The sequence below is a fragment of the Camelus ferus genome, chromosome 4, assembly GCF_009834535.1.
Source record: "Camelus ferus isolate YT-003-E chromosome 4, BCGSAC_Cfer_1.0, whole genome shotgun sequence".
Classification (NCBI taxonomy): domain Eukaryota; kingdom Metazoa; phylum Chordata; class Mammalia; order Artiodactyla; family Camelidae; genus Camelus; species Camelus ferus.
This window is the reverse complement of record NC_045699.1, coordinates 52,151,299-52,172,999: the sequence shown is the minus strand read 5'-3', so window position 1 is coordinate 52,172,999 and position 21,701 is coordinate 52,151,299. Positions and strand designations below refer to the sequence as shown.

The 21,701-nt window shown below is 43.2% G+C and overlaps 1 protein-coding gene and 1 long non-coding RNA gene across 9 annotated transcripts in view; one reads left to right on the top strand and one right to left on the bottom strand.

Moving 5' to 3' along the window:
• ZNF462 (zinc finger protein 462) overlaps window positions 1-21,701 on the bottom strand; it is a 134,482-nt gene that overhangs the window by 49,052 nt on the left and 63,729 nt on the right. For 5 of the 8 annotated variants that reach the window (XR_004319382.1, XM_032478129.1, XM_032478128.1 and 2 more), the window contains 3 exons: window positions 20,664-20,950; window positions 17,328-17,446; window positions 13,066-13,257 (listed from right to left, as the gene is read on the bottom strand). Coding sequence is in view for 7 of the 8 variants with exons in the window: in XM_032478129.1 (XP_032334020.1) it covers window positions 13,066-13,257; window positions 17,328-17,446; window positions 20,664-20,950 (598 nt within the window). In the remaining variant the exon portion in view is untranslated. The remainder of the gene's footprint in view (window positions 1-13,065; window positions 13,258-17,327; window positions 17,447-20,663; window positions 20,951-21,701) is intronic. The other 3 variants (XM_032478132.1, XM_032478133.1, XM_032478130.1) reach the window with 2 other exon arrangements.
• On the top strand, window positions 7,832-16,069 carry LOC116663213. The gene is made up of 3 exons (XR_004319384.1): window positions 7,832-7,908; window positions 8,562-8,567; window positions 16,059-16,069. It is a non-coding gene; the product is annotated as an uncharacterized LOC116663213 (long non-coding RNA).

Genomic DNA, 21,701 nt, shown 5'->3' with positions numbered 1-21,701 from the left:
ACAGGAGACAGAGCTTTGGAGTCAGGCCGTCTCTACACTAACCTCAACTCTGCCAGGGAGTAACAGGAAGTAACCTTTCTTAAAGTCCATGTTCCACCTTCTGAAAACAGTAGGGAGCTGGTTATGGAAGCTCCTGCTTCATAGAATTGTGTGGATTCAATGAAATGAGATGATGTTCATAAAGCATTTAACAGACACACAATAAATGATACCTATCATTAATTAAAAATGTATACATAATGATTAATGCTAATCATCATCATCATTCTAATGTCTGACTTTGGGACTTCTCAATGCATTACACTCGCTCATCAGGACATCAAATGCTGAAGAGTTTCTTGTGTGGGTGGGTTCAGTTGAGCCCCAAAGTTCAAATAAATTTAAATCAACAGGACTCCAGATTAAACGCCACTTTCCAAACACTGAATTATTTTAAACTCCCAAATAACAGTTCATGTTGTAAAAAGATTTCATTCAGCTTCCAAGGCAAGACATGAATTTTTTTTTTCCCTTTTCCATTAAAAAATCCTCATCAATCTCTGGCTGGTGACAAATGATCATCAATTGACAAGGAATTTGCTTCTGCTCTGCTTTAATAATGTCTGAGATTTCTGTAGTAATTTAGACTGGGAAAGCATTTTCACGTTATCTCATTTGGTCCCATGAAGTAGGCACCATTATTTTACCTACAAGAAAACATGGCTCGCAGAAAGAGAAAGAAAAATACCATATGATATCACTCATATGTGGGATCTTAAAAAAAAAAAAAAAAAGACACAAATGAACTTATTTACAAAACAGAAACAGACTCACAGACATAGACAACTTATGGTTACCAGCGAGGGAAGGGGGTGGGAAGGAATAAATTGGGGCTTAAGATTTGCAGATACTAACTACTATATATAAAAAATAGATAAACAACAAGTTTATACTGCATAGCACAGGGAACTATATTCAGTATCTTGTATTAACCTATAAGGGAAAAGAATATAAAAACAAATATATGTAAGTATATGTACGTCTGAAACAGCATGCTGTACACCAGAAATTGACACAACATTGCAAACTGACTATACTTCAATTAAAAAAATTTTTTTTTAATTAAGAAAAAAAGAAATTGCAGCTCAGATAAGTATGTTAGCATGCAGGTGGCCAGGCCCTCCGCCTGAGGCTGCACAGGCCGGCGGTTCACAGGCTGCAATGCAGGTGGTACTTTCTGGATGTGGACTGCAAACTCAGCGGTCCCCCATCCCCACGCAGAATACTAAGAGATGATCTCTACAGAAAACTGATATTGAAAAGATCATGTGCCCCTAATGTTCACTAGCTCCAGCTGGGTCAAAAGGGGTCCTCCTGGCTTTTGTTCTATCAAAATGAACCCAGCAATACACAGGAAGAGCCACGCTCCATGCCAGTACTGCAGCGCCACTCCAAAATTGGGGGTGGGAGTAGGGAGAAATCATTCTGAGATGGGGAAGAGGTTCCATCCAAACCCTAAGATGCTTGCTCAGAGCAGGAGTGCCTGAGGAGAGCCATGGCCACCAGACTCCTGGAGCAGGACTTCCTGCGTCCCATGTGTTGCTGACCTGTTGCTGTCAATCACCTTCACCCCATACGTCTGGAGACAGGAAGCCCAGGGGCCCGAGGGGAGCAGCTCCACCAGTCCCCGCGGCCAGCCTGGGGCGGCGCGCAGCCCTGCTCACCTTTACAGGGCTTTCTGCGGCCAGCTCAAGTCCGGTCGTCTCCTTTCTTTGGGATTACGACGACTAGGATTAAAAACCACCAATTTACTCAGTGTATAATGAAAGCTGCTTTCTCATACATTGTTTTCACCTTCTCTGTGTTTAGAAAATGGTAAATAAACCAAACCTTAAAACTGTTCTTGACTTAAACAGAACCCTCCACCTGTAGTTCCCACTCTTCTGCTCCAGCAACACACAATGGGTGGACTTCTACGTACCCCACATCCTTTCCTAGGAAAACTGTGATTCTGTGACTTAGATAATACCCCAGGAAATTAAAAGAGGAAGAAACAAGAGTGAAAAGAACGTAAACCTTCTTGTGAAGCTACACTGGGGGGAAAAAAAGAGTGAATAAAGTAAATCTTTCTGCCTTGTATTTTAACATTGGACTTAATTATTTTTTAGAGTTTTTTTTTTCCCCAGTCCTCCACTATGCAGGTAACATAACCAAGATGCAAAAGTATACTATAGATGTAGGAGCAAAAATGATCTGATTTCCATGTTAACTAAATATAGAATTTACGGAGTTTAATGTGTTAGTTGGGAACTTTACTTATACTTTCCTGTCTGCCTTTAATTGAGTTAATCACAAGTGTGGTTCCTTCTTACGGACATTATTCTTGCTTGCAAGGTAGATGTGAATTTCTTCATCTTTCTTTCTCTGAATTCCTAATTAAAAACTTCCTCATGGGCAAAATTTTAAAATACTATAAAATCAGCGTAACAGGAAGCACAGCTCCCAAGTACAGAACAGTAATTTGTGATACCACAGCTACGAACCTTTGAGCTGTTCACTCCATTTATGCACCGTTAGCTTCGGGGCAGGCAAGGGAAACAGTGCAGCTGTTTGCAACGTCTACCACCTTGGCTGTGACCCCAAGCCTGTCTCTTTCCTTCAGGAAAGCACCTTAGAATACTCAGAAATAAACTGATGTTATAGGGGGATAAATCTGAACAAGCTCAAATTCATATTTCTAAAAGTAAACCCGATTTGTGGTTAACAAAGATAACCTTGCATACAAACTGGGAAAGCTTAAGATTAGAGCCAGGAAGACTGGAGAAAATCAGAGGAAGTGCAGGATGAGAGTTATTCTGGGTTGAGGTCTGGCAAGTTGGAAACCAGAAAAGGACAAGGTGGGCAAAGACACAAAGATGCTGGAGAAAGCCCCTTTGAAATGGGTAACCCGAGGGTCTAGGCTGGGTAGTGGTTAGAGAGAATTTAAGGGTTTGAGAATGCTGGAGGTACAGTGGTTATGGTAAATCCAGCCACAGTTGATGGGTGGTGGAATCCAAGAAGGAGGGAAATCTCTCCAGCTGAAGAGACCAATTATTTGTTGGCATTATCACTGAGTGTAGCATACTGAAATTCCAGAGCACAATGGTCATGGCTGGAGTGAAAAGGAAGGCTGTAAGCTGGGCATGGACTTCACTGAGGAAGGTGACAGAACATTCCAGAAGATAAGGAGAAGGAAATAAGCAGAGAGCAGGCATTTGAAAAGGGACCATTCATTAACTGAAGGGAGCGGAAATGTTCTCAACAGGTGGCAGAAAGGAAGAACTGTACTCACTCCTTTTCTTGGCTGCCTGGAGGAAAAAGATTAGTCACTTTGGTTGCAGAGCTGAAAGGGATATGGCGCTGTCACTTCTGGGAAGACCGAAGTTAGTTAACTGGAGGGGAGAGGTGTGACTGAGGAAAATGTGCAACGTCATGGTACACACAAGCCTGAACCCCTTGGCTTTTTCCAGATCTCGCGTGACATAACCAAGCTCCCAGTCACTAAAACTCCCAGGCTCTTTCACACATAAACTATTGTTAAAACTATCCTTTCGCCCGTTCTTCTTGTGTGTGGTTGATTTTGTGGCCCTAATTCAAATCAAGAAATATTTACTGAATGGCCTGCCAAGTGCTAAGACTCTGAAACAGTCCTTGACCTCAGAGGGCACTCGGTTTAGTTGGGGAGACAGATATGGTAATCGATAATTATAAGCTATTTGGCATGGCCAGGAAGGCAAGCGAACGCAAAGATCAGAAGCTCCCAGCACGTTTTTTATCTATCCCCCAGCAGAACCTCATCTTCAGCTCATTACTCTCAATAGTCTAGACAGTCTGCAATCCTGATTTGGCCATTTAACTTACAGACTATTTGCCAATATTTCAAATGTATTAAGTCTTAAGCAGTAGCGAAAGAGACTACTTAAGTCATTTTTTAGGAGATGAATGAACCTTAAAATGAAATAAACGAGTGAATTTTTGATTGGCGAAGCCTTGAAGGCCTTATGTAATTCTGAGCATCCCACCTTAAATACATATATCACATACACACAAATATACTTGAAGCCTTTAAGTACTCAACATGTATTATCTGAAGGGGAATTTTGTTGTTGTTGGTGTTGGTTTTGCAATATGGACCTTCATCTTCTAAAACTACGGTGAGTCAATGAGTGACAGACTCTTTCAAGACAAAAACATGAAAAAAAAAGTAGTTTGTATATTACGGTCCCAGTTTGGAAAAAAAAAATGAAAATAACAAAGCAGCACCTGTCTGTATATGCAAAGAACAAACCTTTTGGTGATTCTACAGCAGACGGTTGTTAGATTATTTGGGGTGCCGGGAAACTGGCATTATGGAAAATCCTCGCATTTTGAATTACGTATTGCAATAAAGCTATTCTTTAATCGTAAGTAGGTATTACTCTTGTAATCAGAAGGAAAAAATCTTTGCAGATGTCTTCAAAAGGGATACCTACCTCCCATGACTGCTTTCAATGCGCATGCGTTCTTAAGGCACTCATAGTTCAAAAGCACCTTCCCACTTCCAAAGGGGATGGGGACCTTGCCACTGGTCTTGTTTTGTTTAGCCTGTTTCTTAACAATCTAAAGACCCCTTCCTGGTCTTAATGACCCCTACAGTTTGGTTCTGCTTCTCCTCACAGCACCAACTCTCCTCCCACTAACTTCCCGACACACCCTCCAGTCTCGGGCTGACCGGTCTCCTTGCTGTCCCAGGATCCCTTCTTCTGTATGTTTGTTTACTTCTGAATCTCCTCCCACCTGGGATGGATTCCTATCTGCCTGTAAAAACCCTCCTCAGCCTTCAAGGCCCAGCTTGAGCCCCACCTCTTCCAAGAAGCCCCCCAGGACTCATCAGTTCCTTCTGTTCTCCATGGCTACAGCCGTTAAAATCCAAATGCAACATCTCACATTCATTAGATTCTGCTCTTTTAACTGAACACTGTATCTGTTAACTTAAGCTCTAGATATTAATAGCAAAATTTGGTTTTAGTTTCCTTTGGAGGATTCTAGGACCCCCAAACATGTTAAGAGGAGGTTGTGTCTTCACCACCGTGGTTCATTTATGGATGTGTGTTTCTGCCGCGAATCTGATGAGACGGCGCAGAGGTGAAAGGGCAGGGGCTCTGGGTTCAGACAAGGTCCACCACATATGCGTTTCCTGACTTTTAGACTCATCATTTTCACCCCTCAGGGTCTCTGTTTCCTTCTCTATAAAATGAGACTAATAATTTGTACCTCTGATTCATTAGACGTATTAAATTAGATGGCAAATTTAAGGCAGTTAGCAGAATTAAAAATTACGATTCATTTTATCACTTCGGAATTAAACAAAGAGACGTGCAGACAAACCAGAATGGATGACTTTAAAACTGGTCGGGAGGAAAAATAGAACTGGCAGTGTAAAACTCAAGGACTACAGTGAAGGCTTCGAAGGTCCTGTGTGGCTCGACGTGACCGTCCCCGTGACTTTGGTGAAGGGCTCAGAGCACAGGAACATACAAGGACATAAGGAGGGTGGTCTGCATGAGGCATGTAAGTATATTCTGTGTCCCCGAGGAAGCTGAAGAACCCAGCCCTGGAATGGCTGCTCCAAAAGAAGTGCGCAGGCAAATGTAACCTCAGCTGAGCCCTGTGCTGTCAGCCACTCTTTTGGGTGAGCTCGATGCTTCTGAAACTGCTTACAAAGCGGAAGAGCCCTAAGGCGAGAACACAGCCCCTCCTGGGCATAAACCGGACCTTGTCAGTGAAAAAAACACGCGCAGATCCTCCTTACTGAAGCTCTCACGTCCCTGCGGCCGTTCTATATCGTGCCATTTTTGTTTAAGCACCACCACTGGGATGTTTCTATAGGATGTCATTTATTTATGAATGAGTTAAGAAAATGTGTACATCATTCAGACGTGCCTTCCTGGGCCACAGCCTCAAAACTCATCGACTCTATTTTTAAAAAGAAACAATAGTTGTTTCAAGGAGGTTATTTCTGGCACCTTCTTCTCATCCTGACACTTAAAAAAAATTCTTTTTCACGTGCCCATCTTGCCCAGTGCATACCCTCTGCTCCAGCAAAGCTGTCCCAGAATTTCTACCTCTGACTCATGGCTCACATAGACTAGTCCATCCAAATCCAATCCCCTTCCTTCTGCTTGTGTAAAATCCTCTAGCGCAGAACAGTATGTGAAGGAGAGGAGAGAACTCAGGAATCATAAGAAGTCTCAAGAGTGTTTGAGAGATTTTATATCCAGTATAATTGGGTGAAAATGTCTAGCTCCAGTTCCAGAAGGGGGAAAAAAAAAAAAAAACCTGAGGTAGGCATTACCTTATCATTAAGACAAAGGAAAATTCTTTCTTTCAAAATAGAACCAAGACTAGTAATTTTACATGATCAGACTAATAACTGAATATATCTTCTGCCAAAGAATAAAGTCAATTTCTTCTTCCTTTTAGACACTTCCCACAACTGAGGTTCTGAAGAATGTAAGGTAATCTCCAACCAAGCAATGGAAAAGTCAGCTGTGGAAATTATGAAGCGAATTCTGGAGCTGCTCAGAACTAGCTCTGAATGGCTTTGGTAGTATATGCTTGTATTTCTGACGAACAAATGTTTTTCTTGGCATGGGAAGAGGGAGATGGGCAAGTTGACTGAGTTCCCAGGACATGGAAAGCTTACACTTGAAATGTTTTTCAACCTCTGGCACATGAAACTGTGGCTAATTCAAAAAGTCACAGAAATCTCAGGCAGGTGGGTTTCCTGGGAAGGGTCGATCACATGATATTCGACTTCAGGGTGGTGATAATTGTGGAGGCTTCCTATTTGCCGACGAGGGCAAGGTTTAATCATTTAACTGCTGAAGACTTCCGGATGCAGAACACAGGATGCAGAAATCATCTGTACTGCTTTGCACCACTGAAGTCACAGACTTACTCAGTCTTCATAGTAGAAATACCATTCTTCACACTAAGCATTAAAATAAACTCAAAATCACATTTTAATGTAGAAATTCTGACGTCTCAAAGGGAAGGTTACTATTCTCCAGCCAGATAATTTTGAGACCAGCAGAACCTATTAAAAATTATGGTCAAGCCATTAAAATTATGCCTTGTAACCCATGTGCTATAAACGATGTAAATCTTTGTACTTCGCAATTATTCACTCGAGAGCCTCCATTTCATTATTGTCATTTTTAAAGAAACCACCTCTCCTTTCTTACACCCCAAGAGAAATCTGATTACAATTGGAACCCGTGTGAAAGGTCTGATGCCCTAGCAACTAATTGGATCCTCTTAAAGGTTGAATTTTATGTCTGACCTATTTAGAAATCTGAAAAGCTCCTCTTCGAAAAGCAGGCATCTCAGATCTTAATTTTTTAAGTGTCAAGTACTGCTACAGTCAAGGTTAAATGAGCTGATGGTCTGGCACCAGACTCAACGCAACTCTCAGAGATTTTCTTTTAGGCTTAAATGTAATTCACATGCTAATATTTTTAAAGCTCTATTTTAATACCTCACATTTCATATGTGAAACAAAGAATATATTTAGGTCAGGTTATATTTTAAGTGACATCTAGGAAAAGTCTGTATGTTAAATATAAAGGTCTATAATGACATTTATTAAAGACAGGATTAATTTCATGGGCATTGCTGTAAATTTTTCCGCTAGTCATCCATGGCTGGGGTCAGTGACACACTGCCCGTGGGCCAAATCCAGCCTCCCCTGCTTTTGTACATAAAGTTTTATTGGAACACAGCCATGTCCATTTGTTTACACACTCTCTATGGCCGCTTTCACATGGCAATGGCCCTGCTGAGTGGATGTAACAGAGACTCGATGGCTCACAAAGCTGAAAAGATTTTCTATCTGGCCCTTGGCGATAAGTTTGCCAATCTTTGATTTATGGTTGGTAGGAATTATCCAGTCCAAATCTCTTCTAACCTATGCATTACGTTAAAAGTATGCAAAATTTTCAGGGAGAATAAAAAGTTGTTTTACTAATCTACACATTTTGTTGGTCAGTTTCACTCTGTAACGTCTCTGAATTGGATTTAACTGCAACCAAACACTGTACATTCTTTGACACAGAGGACGAGCCAGCCCATCCCAGAGTCAACGATTATGTGTGCCTGGCCCAAGGAGGGGCTCTGATACCACGTGACCACACCAGTAATGTCCATCTCCCCCAGCGCCACCACACTTCCTGTCTCCTCCTGAGGACTGGAAAGGCTTACATCCCATCTCAGCCTTCAGTTCCCACTTCTATGGAAGGTCTCGTTATACAGGGAACAATGACAAAGCTGAGAATACTCTTTGTCAAGGAAGACTGGTTCCTCTAGGCAAAGCGATATGTCAGAAAGTTCCTGTCAGAGCAATCCCCCAGGTTTCATCTTTGGATTGTTTGTCTTTTTGGAACTTGGCTCTTCAGTGGAAATGAAATAAACTTCACCTTCATACAATCTGGTTCCGTGGAGTTACTCAGACATGTCAGTAGACTCAGGACAATTAACTGAGTTGAAAATCGTGATGCCTCCAGGAAATCGTGGGTCAGTTAAAAGAAGCCAATATTTAATACGTATCTACCTAACTCCTCCCATTGGAAAATTAGGGGACAGAACCAAGAGCACATCCACCAGTACAAATGAGCACCAAGAAGATCATCAGGAACCAGGAGGGCTGGGGCCAGCAAGTGTCAGTCTTTAGAAGTTAAAGTCAGAGACTCACAGTCAGAAGCAGACAAGGAGGAAATCCTTCCAAGCTCCGCGCAGAGTTTTTTCAAATGCATGGGCGTGGAAATGAAGAAGTTAGATACTGGGGGCAGCAAGTACAGCGATGTTTGGAAACCTAAGTATTTGTTAGCGAGGGCTCGCTGGATGGAGAAGTGTGACTGAGTGGTAAACTCTGAATGCAATGCAGGGGACTTGGATTTTGATACAATATGAAGTGCCTGTGGTTCTTTGATGAGAGATGTCTTGATAAAAACAGAGCTTATCAAACATTATTCTAGAGTTTAGAACAGAAAAGCCAACTGAAAAGTTGTAACGGAAAATCCTTTACTGAAAAAAAAAAAATCACGAAGCTCCTTACAACATTTTTCTACCAAGTCATGCTAGCAAAGACGTCTCTGTTGGGTAGACTATATTGAGAACTATCTCACTAAGGGAAAGATTTCATGACCAAGGTTTTTGGTGTTTTCCCTAGGTTGCCATTAGTGCATAGACTAAAAATCTGTCTTATTCTCATCCACCTTATTTATTTTGCACCTGGTCTGAGTGTCTGATTTTTGTTTTAAGCACATCATAGTAGCTATTTCCTAAAGCAGGCAATTCTGTCCAGCATAACTGGATAGAGAGAAGAAATTAAAACCATTGATTCTTCAGGGGAAATTCAAGGGAGGAAAAATACGGAATGTCACCATTGGCTTGACCACTTACGAAGGATATAGCTGAATTTTAAATGACATACCCACTGGCCATGCCGTGTAGTCAGCTTCTCAGACTTAAACACATCTCATAATTAAACTACACTGTTGTGTGTGTTTATGTGTGTCTTTCTGGACTGAAAGCAGAGATTCAGAAAAAGCCTGCTAAAACCCAGTCCTCTGTTTTACATGCCAGAAGGAACCCAGTAAACACAAACAGAGCAGAGAACTCCCTTTTGTTGACAACCTTATGATTTCCTCTTAATGCACTGTTTAGAAAAGCAATTACATGTCATTTCCCATTATCATATACACAGAATCACTCCTGCTTTTCTTTCCAACCACCGGTCATGAAGAAGATATATGGGATTCACGTGCTGGGGGAACCTTGAGGCAGAGAGCCCAGAGCCCAAGAGCTCTGTTTATGTGCAGAACAGGTGTGCAGCCAGGCAGCAGGGGTGAAGTCGCCCCTCCACCTTCTCGTGTCCACCTTTCCGGCTTCCTTCCATTGTAGCTTCCCTCCGGATTGGGAAGCACCCTCATGCTCAGCCCGTTTCCTTCTGCCAGAGAAGACTGGCTTGCTCTCCGGACTGCAAGCATCTGACCACTGCAAAGAGCAGTGAGCACGTCAAGTCGTTTGACTCACATCCCTCCCGAGGGGACGGGGAAGCCAAGGACATGCTGGTGATTTCCCTGGTGTTGTTGATCTCTACTCCCCACCCCCAGGCCTGCTTGCAACACATTTTTGGTTCTTGTGTTCGGAGCTTCCTGGCATCCGCAGTGTGGGAAACCTTCCCTGAGAGCCAATCGCCCCATGGCTTCTCCCTGTTAAAATGTGCAACTGGATTTCACATGCGTGTTTCAAACCCCATTCAAGGCGTGATTTACAGGCTACTGTCTAGCCCCACAGCTGTTTTCTCATCCCCCAGATGTAGCCATTTCTAGGAATCCACCATTCAGCTCCCTAGCAAACCGCCTTCCCACTCTCAACCTCTTCTGTCATTCTCAGGCATCCAACTCTACGCAACACCTGCATCAGAAGGACTCAAGACAATATCTATCGAATGAATCAACTACTAACTTTCCTTTCCACAGAATTATTCATTCAGGAGAACAGCCCACTCTTCCATTTACCCCGCCCTTGGGTTTTACCCCACCCAAATTAAACAAATCACCGCTGACCCATTGATCTAGGTTATTTGTATACATTAAAAACAGCACAGGTGCGATGAGTTTTGTGCAGGTCTCACTAAAGAGAGTTGCCATCCAGGTCTTCCCAACGTCACTTATGTCCTTTCTTTAGAAGGAGAACGAAAAACACTTTCCCATGTTGCAAATTACCTTCCCTGGGCTGGATAAAGACTATCTGCGTTCTGCAGGGGAGCACCACTCAACTTCGAATCATCACGTTCATCTCTGCAACCACCCTTCCCCACAAAGTCCTAACCTAAAATCTGAAATCTCCCCCAAAAAAGTCAGGCTTCAGGCATAGGGTTGGGGTTAATGCAATACCATGCTGATAACATCTTCTAAACATTTGATTTTAAGCGGCAGGATGGCCAGAATGGCCCAGTATTTATTTCGGGTTCCTCTGAGCACAATGCAGCTCTCAGCTCTCGGCGGGGAGCAGACTCAGGAATTTGACCAAACTCTATTCCTCTGTAGCCTCTGCCAGGGAGGGAGGGGTCTCAAGGCGCAAAGGAGACATCTTCCATAGCCTTTCGTGGGTGCTTCCCCCCACCCCGCTCCCACCCTGGGCTCCGGGACGCTTAAGATTTCCTGGAAAACAACAATAACAAACACTGCCACACGACAGCGAGGACTTGGTGCGCTCACATCATCACAAGCCACAGTCACGTAATAACCAGCCTCCTTCGTGAAAGCGAAGCCCTTGCAGACAGGAACACCGAGGAGTTACTGTGTTTCACCTAATTTTTGCTGATTTACAAAGGAAAGACCGCCAAGTTCTCCAGCTCAACAAAGGCAGCTCTGCATCCCAGGACTTACCTTTCCTTTGCTCCCCCCCTCCCCCGACAGCTGTCTTCACACAGACCTTCTGACTGAAGATTACTCATTTACTCTTTTGACAGTCAGATGACTAGACCATGTTGACCCACTGGGCTGCCAGAACTTCAGGTCACCTGAAGGGTCTATCTTTTTAAATCCTTACATAAAGAAGAACCCCCAGCTTGTACTTGTTATAAATGGTCCCCAAAGCCAAAACTGCAACCAAAAGGTGTAAATTGCAGGAATAAAATGCCCATTCATTAAATACCTCCTATGTGCCGGGTTTTTGCACGTGTTACCTGTTCTCATTAACCTCCCAAGGCCGTCGGTTGCGGTAGGTATCATTACCCACTTTTACATGTGAGTGCAGGAAGCTCAGACTGCCCAGGAAAACACAGCGGGCACTGAGAGATGTAGGAGTCCAAGCCAAGGCTTTGTTCCAAAGAGCCCGTGAACTTTCTTTCTGGCCCACGAAGCTCCTCCCAAGAAGGGAACAGCAGACCTTAGGAAATGGCCCATTCCCTGACCTGGGAAATAGTCAGGCTGGTGGTAGATAATTGGCTACTAGAGATGCTGCAGGAAGGATTCAAGCAGGAGAGGGTCAGGAAGACAGCAGATCTTTTCCAGTGGTTAGGTTAGGAATCTACAGACCCCCTCCCTCTCCCTGAAGCACGTGATTCTGTAGTCACCAGAGGTGAGCTGAGTAATGGAAACCCTTCTGTTTCTTGGTCTGATCAAAACAGTAAACCATCCTTTGCTCCCTAGGCCACACCAGCCACCTCTCACATTCATTCTCTCTCTCCTATGTCTGTGCTTACATCGCCAGTGAGGAGACCCCACTCCATGACTTCCTGGATTTGGTCTGAAGCTCCAAAAAGTGGGCGGTTACACCCTCCTTCCAACTGATGCTTCCTCAACACCCTTCAGCTATATAAGGAATCACTGGTTATCCCTAAATTAACTTGTGATGGGATCAGACACACTTCCCCACCCACTCAACCCTTTCCATTCCTACTCTGAATTCTGTGTCATCAACTTACCCATCTTGCACCCCAAATACTTCAAAGCACACATGTTTTTTAGAACAAGACAGGATATCAAACAATAAATAAAAAACAAATCCAGGGGAGGGTATAGCTCAGTGGCAGAGTGCACACTTAGCATGCATGAGGTCCTGGGTTCAATCCCCAGTGCCACCATAAAGTAAATAAATAAACCTAATTATCCTCCACCCCAAATAAAACAAAAAATCCCCGAACAATTAAAATGATTGAAAAACAAAAGAAAGAAAAATCTTCCTGGTCTTCTGTCCGCTTTCTTGAAGGCAACCATAGCAGAAGAATTCAACACAAATCCATCCCACGCCACGCACTCTCCCCACAAGCAGCACGGGGAGCACAGAGACACCTTGGCCACAGCGCCAAACAGCCATTCACCGAGTTCACCCCCGCCTCCAACTCCAATTTCTGCACCGTTCAACCTTTTCACCTTTCTTCCTTCACTCAAACCATCACGTTTTCAGGTAAGATTTTCCTCTAGAAAGGAGGACCGGTGCTCACCCCAGCCCCCCTCCACCCCAAGGGGTTGATCCTGGCAGAAGGCCCGTTTTTACCATTGGAGTCTTCCACCTCTTCGGCCGGGGTAGCTTTTTGGGAGGTGTGGTGGGCGTGCGAGGAGAGGAGACTGACGATTCGTGGCCTGGGGAGGGTCAGGGCTTTTCCGTGGACCTTGAGGGAGTGTTCCTTCAGCTGGCTGATTGTCATGGTGGAAAAGGAGCACCAAGAACACTTGTAAGCATGCTCACCTGGAGGAAGGCAGTGGTGGGGGAGAGGGGGAGGAAGAGGGGAGAAGGCACAAGGCGGGGGTAGTGGGGGGGGCACAAAATAACACGGTTAGTTTACTGGGAGAGAGCGCCATCTCCAACTTCACGGTCTGAGCATCCTCCCAGACCAAGCCCCGCCCACTGCCCCCAACCACAGGCTCCTCTGGGATCGGTGCCCTTTGCGAGCTTGGTACCCCAGGGACCTGGTCCCCCTTTATCTCATGCTCTATGACAGGGACGAGCCTACGGTTGATTCCCCAGCAAGAAGTGAGCCAAATGCCTATGGAGCGCCCTCAGTAAGGTCTCCCATCTCTCTCCCTCTCTATACTAGAAATGACCATGACAGTTCTCACTCCAGGTAGCCTTTGTATCATCCGCAGAAAAGAATATGCTTCTTTATTTTTTCAGGGGGAGGTAATTAGGTTTGTTTGTTGATTTAATGGAGGTACTGGGGATCGAACCCAGGACCTCATGCATGCTGAGCATGTGCTCTACCACTGAGCTAAACCCTCCCCAAGAAGAATATGCTTCTTTCTTATTCCAAGAGTCCATCAGTGGCTTTCCGAGCATGAAGGCACTCAGTGCAACTGTTGTACTATTCTCATGCTTTACTTCTTTGCTGACTCCATGCCACCTCGATTCCACACATTCTATATGTGGGGTTTTTCTGGAGCAGTTCACAAACCTAGGCATAAAACTCCATTTCCCTATCTGATCAATAGGGTAGAAATGGGCAAAAATAAGTCACTTCCTGAACAGAGAGAGGTGTATGTATATAAACGTGGGTGTCTGTGTCTGTGCGTATCTCCAACATTTTTCGTTAATAAAAAGGACGTAAAAATAAGTATTTTTCTTTTCAGTCTTTTTATACCACGGAAATACAGCACAGATCACTATGATCAAATTAAACGAGAGTATGATTTACTTTCGCTCTAAGTCAGCTTTTAAATGAATTGCAGTTTAAGAAACAAAGGTGTGAACTGGGCATGCGTATGTTGTGGGACTGACACACACTGGTATGATCAACTCAGAAAGCAGTTTTGCTTTTTATAATAATAAGCTCAGAAAGCTCATGCCTGCGACTTAATAATTCCAATTCTGAGAGTGTACATTAAGGAAATATCCATTAATACTTAGAAATCTCAATTTAGAAATATACATTATTCATGCTTCAAAAAGGTATGAAATAACCTAAATTTCCCCCCACAGGGAAATGAGTAAGTAAATGTGGGCATATCTTCTTGATGAATTATCATTTGCTAAAATAAATTCTTCAACAGTCTGTAATAACAGAAAAATAAAACACTTATACTCAGAAAAATAAATAGAAAATCATAATACATTTTAGATTAAATTATAACTCTGAAAAGTAATTATAGAGGAAATGGTTAAAGGAAATATTATCAAATATTAACAACAGTGGTGTAAGATAATAAGATTATGGATAGCTGCCTGTATTTCTTCTTCCATTTTCAAACTTTCCCTAATGAACATGTATTTTTAAAATGTATTTTTAAGGTGAAATTTAAAAACCAGAGGAGAGGAAAGGGAAGGAAGTAGAGGAATGAGAGGAGGAGAGAGATCGTTAGTAATGAAACTTCCGTAGACCAGTGAATGTAAGCTGAGGTCCACGCTGACACTCTACAGATGAATACTCACCAAAGCAAAGCAAGAATGAGCAGGTAAACCTCTAGCCTTACTTCTACCCTGCTGAGATGGTTACTTCCCGCCAACCTGAAAATTACTAAGTGATTTCATGTGAAATGAACCCAGCATCCCAAGTTCTGCATCAAGCCTCCTTTTTACCACTGATGACCCCTAGAGCATGCATTTCTAAGAAACCTTTAAAGAGAACTACAGAAAACCTTGCATGATGCAACATGCCACAGCCCAGGGCAGAATAGTTCAAGAAGTCAGAGGACCCAAACAAGAACATCAGTCAATTCCCCCTCTACCCCAAACAATTACCTAAGAGTTACAGGATAAAGCTGGATGTGAACAATGGTACATACTAAAATAGTAAACACGTATGTCATATTGTATACAATACTTCTGCCCTCCTTATTCCATTTCTCAATTTTTCAGTGCAAGCCTGGCTCTATGAACCTTGGTGGGTGATTGTAAGTTGCATAACCTGAGAGAGAATTCAAATCCAAATTATTTGGCTACTCCACACTACTTTTCACCCTTTAAAATAAAATAAAATAATCCATCTAGAACAGACAAGATGAGGCAAGAGTCTTCTGGAAAATGATCTGTCTTTCTCCAAGCCAAACCACTTGTGTGTCATGGAAACCAACATTCCAAGGTGTGCAGAGAACTGGCTAATGTTGCTCCCACTCTCTCTGGATGCTTCCTTCTTGCCAACCAGTGAGCCCAGACGGCTGGTCTGCTCGGTCAGCTCCCAGAACATACACTTCAACCCAACGACCTGGAGTCAGCATGCAGCCTGTGGCACTTTTTTGAAGTCAAATCACTTACCCAAAACCCACTGGGGTAAAGTGCTTTTGACAAGGCTGAGACTGGTAGGAAAAGCTCACCAGGATGGTGTCCCAGCTGAATAATTTGCAACATACACAAGTCAGAATAAGAGTGGTCTGAGCCCTAAAGCCTCTTACTCATGGCTTTTAGTAACATTTCCTAGGAGATATTAAAATCCTATCAGATAGAGAAAAGTTAGTCTGCTGTCCCATCCCCTGCCCCCAGTGGGCTTATGGCATCCAAAGGCTTCAGTAATTTTACTCCATAAAGCCAGTTCAACAGGACCAGGACCCAACACTCAGGAAAGAGCACAGAGACAAGGTCGTATTTCCAAAGAAAATGAGGCAGTGACAAAAGCGAAGGACTCAAGTTCTGGCCAGTTTTTATAACCACACAAGGGAAGCTGATAAATGAGACAAGATTTCTAGTTGATTGAAAAAGTTAAAACTAGGATTCAACTAGAATTCTAAACACCTTGGCTGAGCCAACTCAGGGAGAAGACTGGATCTCTAGAAGAATCTCTGATAGTACAATTAGGTATTCTGAGGCTTTTAATTTCCCAGTCTCCCTTTGTGTTTTATGTAAGTCCCTCAAAGGTGGTCAACACCTCTGAGGGGGCTACAGGCTACTGTGAACTCAGGCTTCTGAGACGACTAAGGGTATCATGGGAGGAGGCCCCCAGGCCCCTGCCCCCTGCCTCTCCTACTCAGGCCTCTTTCCTCTCTTGGCTGAGTTCTGATTAGCTCCCTGTGGGCATCTTCCATCATATGCAGAGTAGAGAAGAACAGAAGAGAGAGGGAGGCAGCACCTTGTTAGGGACAAGGATGAAGGTTTTTGTTGTGGAGTCAAATGCTTTGTGAATGGGCTCTGTGGCCTAGAGCAGGACAGTTCTGAGTCTCTGTAGCTTCACTGGACACTGAGGGTGACAGCAACACCCACCCTTTAGAACTGTCTTAAGGATTAAATGAGACAATGACTATAACATGCCTATTCGTGCAGAGCCTGGTAAGCAAGGGATGCTCCTGATAGAAGCACAATGAGATGGAACGATAGAGTGATGGAGACCAGCCCGGCTCCTGGACACTCATGACCCAAAGTCTTTCCTCATCTAGGGTATGGAAATGTATCTAAGGGTATCGCATGAGAAATCTCACACACCCTGAGTTCTCTTTGTCCCTTTGAACATCCCCAAGATGGTAACTTTATTTTAGTTGGAAGTTATCTTTAGTAGATGTAACAATTCTTGCATCTTCATTAGAAAGTCTAGGTCATTTAGAAATTTCTCTAAAAAACAAAACCTGTGAAAGCATGAAATCTGTCAGTAGGTATGTGTTAGTTGGGCAAATCAACTATGACATGGGTGATGTGGGGCTGGGTATCATTTTGCCTTTGAGTGATGCTTTCATTTTTATTTTTCTTTATTAGATTAAAATAAAACTGAATACACAACCATCTCCAGAAAAACTTAATTCTCATGTGTATGGAGCAAGAGACTTAAAATATCACTCAATAAAAAAAAAACCATTAGATTTCAAACTCGGGAAACTTGTGCTCCACAAACAGCAACTCACCAGCATGAGCTTTGAGGATATGTGTCTTCAGCCGGCTGTTGTAGGAGGACTTGAAGGAGCAGAGTTTGCATCGGAATGGTTTATGGTGTCCGTGGTGGGTTTGCATATGGCGATCCAAACTTGATGTAGAAGGAAAAAAAGAAAGGAAATGACAAGATTAAAAACTGCATCCAACATTTTCTCACTGCCCATTTCTAGAAATTCCGTTTCTAAGCTGTTCAAAATCATTTTGTTACTTTCCAATGATGACACCTAGCGAAAAAAAAAAAAAACAAAAAAACACACCTAGTGAGAGTTCTTGTACCTACTCTAAAAGAAGGGAAAGCGAAAGGAAGAAAGAGATCAAGAGTTTTTTTTTGCATCGATAGACCACATGGTAACAGGCCATGGGAGACTCTTGCCTTACTTTCTCTGAAGCACTGCAAATTGGAAGAGGGCATCCAAAAAGAAAAGGCGAAAGATGGGCAAATTCAAGTTTTCTACCAAGTCAGTGAGGAATGCCTATCAAATAGTCCTTCAACTTATTTTCTTTTAAATGGGAATTAGAGAAACTTTGTATTTAAAAAGGGTTGTCTGTCTTCTTAAATCTAAATTCCACCATGAACACTTGAGTGGGGCAGGGAGATTTCAAAGTGGTTGAAAGACTTGCGCTGAGCTATTTCCAAGGTCTTTGTAAAGAGGAAGGCCCAGTGTACGTGTGTTTAAAGAAAGTCACGTGCTCCAAAGGCCAGCCGTGCCTTCTGATAAACCCAACCATGCTGGCTATCTATCAGTCTTCCAGAAGCAACTTAAAGGAAATCATTCAATTATAATGAAGTCCCAGTATTTCAAAATAATTGCTACTCTAAAAAAAATACTAAACCTACCAAACAAGGTGTGGGCAGACATTCCAATCTGTATTAGTGCCCCCAGAGAACTAGATTCCATTCTGAATGACTCACATGGGGATGAATTGCTCACCCTTTAAACGGATAATGTTCTCCCAGCTCCAAAGCAGCATTTTCAGTGGCCTCAGAATACCTCCCGCTGGAGGTCCTTTAGCTATCTGAGACTTACCCAGCCCTAAACCAACACATCAGTTGGTTTTTGTTTCCTTTTTATCCAAAACAAATTCTCGCCTTCATTTTTTTTGTTTCTAGAAAGGGCACTACTATTCTGTCTGTCAACCAAACTGGAAACCTCCGTGCCATGTGGCTATTACTCATAAGCCGTGTGGCCTGGGGCAAGTTACATAACCCCTCTCCACGACAAGGCCTCCTTTTCCTCATCCATAAAATGGAGTTAATAATAGGACCATAGCTCATAGGGCTGTTTTTAAAATAAAATGAGATAACACTTGAAGGCACTTGGTGCAGTTCCTGGCACACAGTCAGGCTCAAGAAACTTGAGCGATTAGGATGTCTTCACTGGTTTCAGAGTCTTCCTCTTACCAGTAATGTCAATTACTGGTTCCGCATGCAAAGACTCCAAAGATGGCCTCCACTCCAGTACTCAGACTTTACCTTCCACTATTCCTTTATGTATCACTTAAAGATTCCTCCAACCAGACCACCAGCTGGGCCTCCCCCAAAGCCCCCACTGTTCCTCAAGGCCCCCACTGACTCCTTCCCTCCACACGGTGTGTTCTTTCCAAACTAGTCAAGTTCTATCTCCCTACTTGACTCAAACTTATTCCATAAACCCTCCCTGATTCTCCCAAAGTGGATGTGACCATTTCCTTTCTCTGAAACTTCACAGCATTTTCTTGACATATTTTTTAAAGACATGGGCCTTATTTTGCGGAGTCATCTGTGTACTGGCTTTATTTAGAACCCAACTAGACCCTAAGTGCCCTTCAATCACAGACCATGTCCTATGCATCTTTATTTTCCCCCAAAGCCTCTAGAACGGTGCCCAGCACAAGGCACATTCACTTCTTCACAACGATTTACTGAGGTTCTGTGTGTTAGAAAACCTGTTAGTTTCTGTTCAACAAATACAGAATTGCTGAGAACAACCCAAGTCTTGGGCCAGGGCATGAATCTGATGACAAAGATTAGCTATCAGGCTCTCTCTATATATCATATATAATCATAAAAGAGTTTGCAACCCATCTGACATCTGTAGACGCATCGCCTCTTCCTGCCTTTCAACAACCACTAACTAGCACTTTATCTTTTTTAAGAAGCAAACAGCCCATCATTTATTTTCAATTACGATAAAAATAAACAGCATGTCAGCCTCACAATCAGTCACCTTCATCCAATACTGTAGCACACGTTGCTGAGTATTTCTCTCTCTCTCATACAGTTGAAAGAGAAAGGCAAGAAAAGGTTGCTTCTTGTCAGAACCAGCCCTCTTCCCATCACCCTGAAAAGCCTCACACAAAAAATTCCAAATTTGCAATTTCAGAGCTGTGCTAGGTAACAGGAGGGTCCCTCTCCTCAACGCCCCTGTACTTCAAGCATCTCTCTGGTGTCGATAAACTTCTTTACCTGTTCCAGGTCTTTTTAAAAATCCCAAGCAATGATTCTTTGGTTACATGGGTTAAAAGTCCTAATTTTACCTCCTCAGTCCCTCAATTTCCCAAATGGAACTTAACTTCCTTAAATGATGATTAGGTTCTGGATGAATGTTTGACAGAGCCACCAGTAAACTCATCTATTCTCTGGTCTTTCCTGGTATAAGTCATAGCAATATCTCCAAAATCATCATTTAAAAAAATCCCTGTGGCGGAGAGGGTATAGCTCAAGTGGTAGAGCTTATGCTTGGCACACATGAGGTCCTGGGTTCAATCCCCAGTACTTTAAAATAAAATAAATAAATAAAATAAAAATAAAAATAAAAATAATAAAATAAATACATTAAAAAATAAAATAAATAAATATAAAAATAAATGAATAAAATTAAAAATAGTTTAAAATTTTTTAAATAAATTTTAAATAAAATTAAATTAAAATTAAAATAAATAAAAACAAAAAATAAATAAACCTAATACCCCCCTTCAAAAAAAAGAAAATGAATAAAAGGATGCTTCCTTATTAAAATATAATAAAAATAAAATTTTAACTGCCTATGAGCTGTAATGGAAAAGAATCTGAAAAAAACATATATATATATATATATATATATAGTTTTAAAGCCTCAGTTTGCCAAATCTGATGTTAAGCAGACAATCTCCTGTTCTCGGTCCCATTTGACAGATGGAGTGACTGAGGCTGGAGGTGGCCTATCCAGCTAGACAGCAGGCATGAACCATGAACAGGGCCTCCCGACTCCTCCAAGCTCTCTCACTCTGGCTTACCCGCCTTGCACCTCCACCCAGTTGCCACCCGCGGCCCCTCAACGAGCACTTACTTGTGCCTAAAAGCAGAAACAAAGGAGCAATACTGGCAGCTGTACTTGTCCTCGCGGGTAAACATGGCCAGGGCCAGATGGCTCCTCTCATGAGAACGCAGCCCCTGCATGGACATCAGGACTCTGTCACATTGACTACAATGGTATCCCCCCGGCCGGGTTTCATCCTCCACCATTCCATCAAGCAAGCAGTGTTCACCATCCACCCGGGCCACCAAGGCGCCACTGGCATCTTTGGCTGCTTCCAGTCCATCCAGGAACAAGTGGGAAGGGTCTTCAGCCTCCTGCTAAGAGAACCACACACACACACATGCCCCACCAACAAAATAAATATCCATCATCATTGCCCTCAGCTCTCCTCCTCTCCCTTCATTCTCCCAAACTCATCAGCATTTCTGGTTAAGGTTTCCTCCCCTGCCTCTCTGGCTCCCCCTAGAGGGAGGGCAAGCCCGACTGCCATCCTCCATGCAAGGCTGGTGATGTGAGGGCCCACATATCCGGGTACCATTTGTGACTGTCTGGGAAATGTGAGGGAGGGGCTCTCCTACTCTGAAGACAGTTCACTCACTGGCCTCCCGTCGTAAAAAGGAAATTCCAATTGCGATCCTACCTAGACTGACATAAAGCAGGTCAGGGTTAGGGCTCAGAGAAAGAAAGAAAGAGGAAGGAAGGAAGAGGAAAAAGCACAGCAGTATGGGCATTTAGGAGCCTTGGAACCTCCTCTGGAAATAAAAGAAACGGAAAGATTCTTTTGCCACCGCGCTCACCCCTACCCCACCGACGACGACTTCATCCCTTGGCCGAAGGTTGCTGTACAATCAATTCAAAAAATTAAGGAGCAGCCTGGTTTGTTGCTTCAAGGTGGCTCCTTGGATTACTGATTACACAGGAAGAGCTGCTCTGTCTCCCTCGAGCAATTCCGGGACGTGAGGCTGGGGCCCTCGGCGATGGCATGCAAGGAGCGGACCGCTGCAGCCCCAGTGCCACGGCTCTGCCAACAGCCGCGAGGCATCAGTCTTCAGTGGGAAGAGCAGAAGG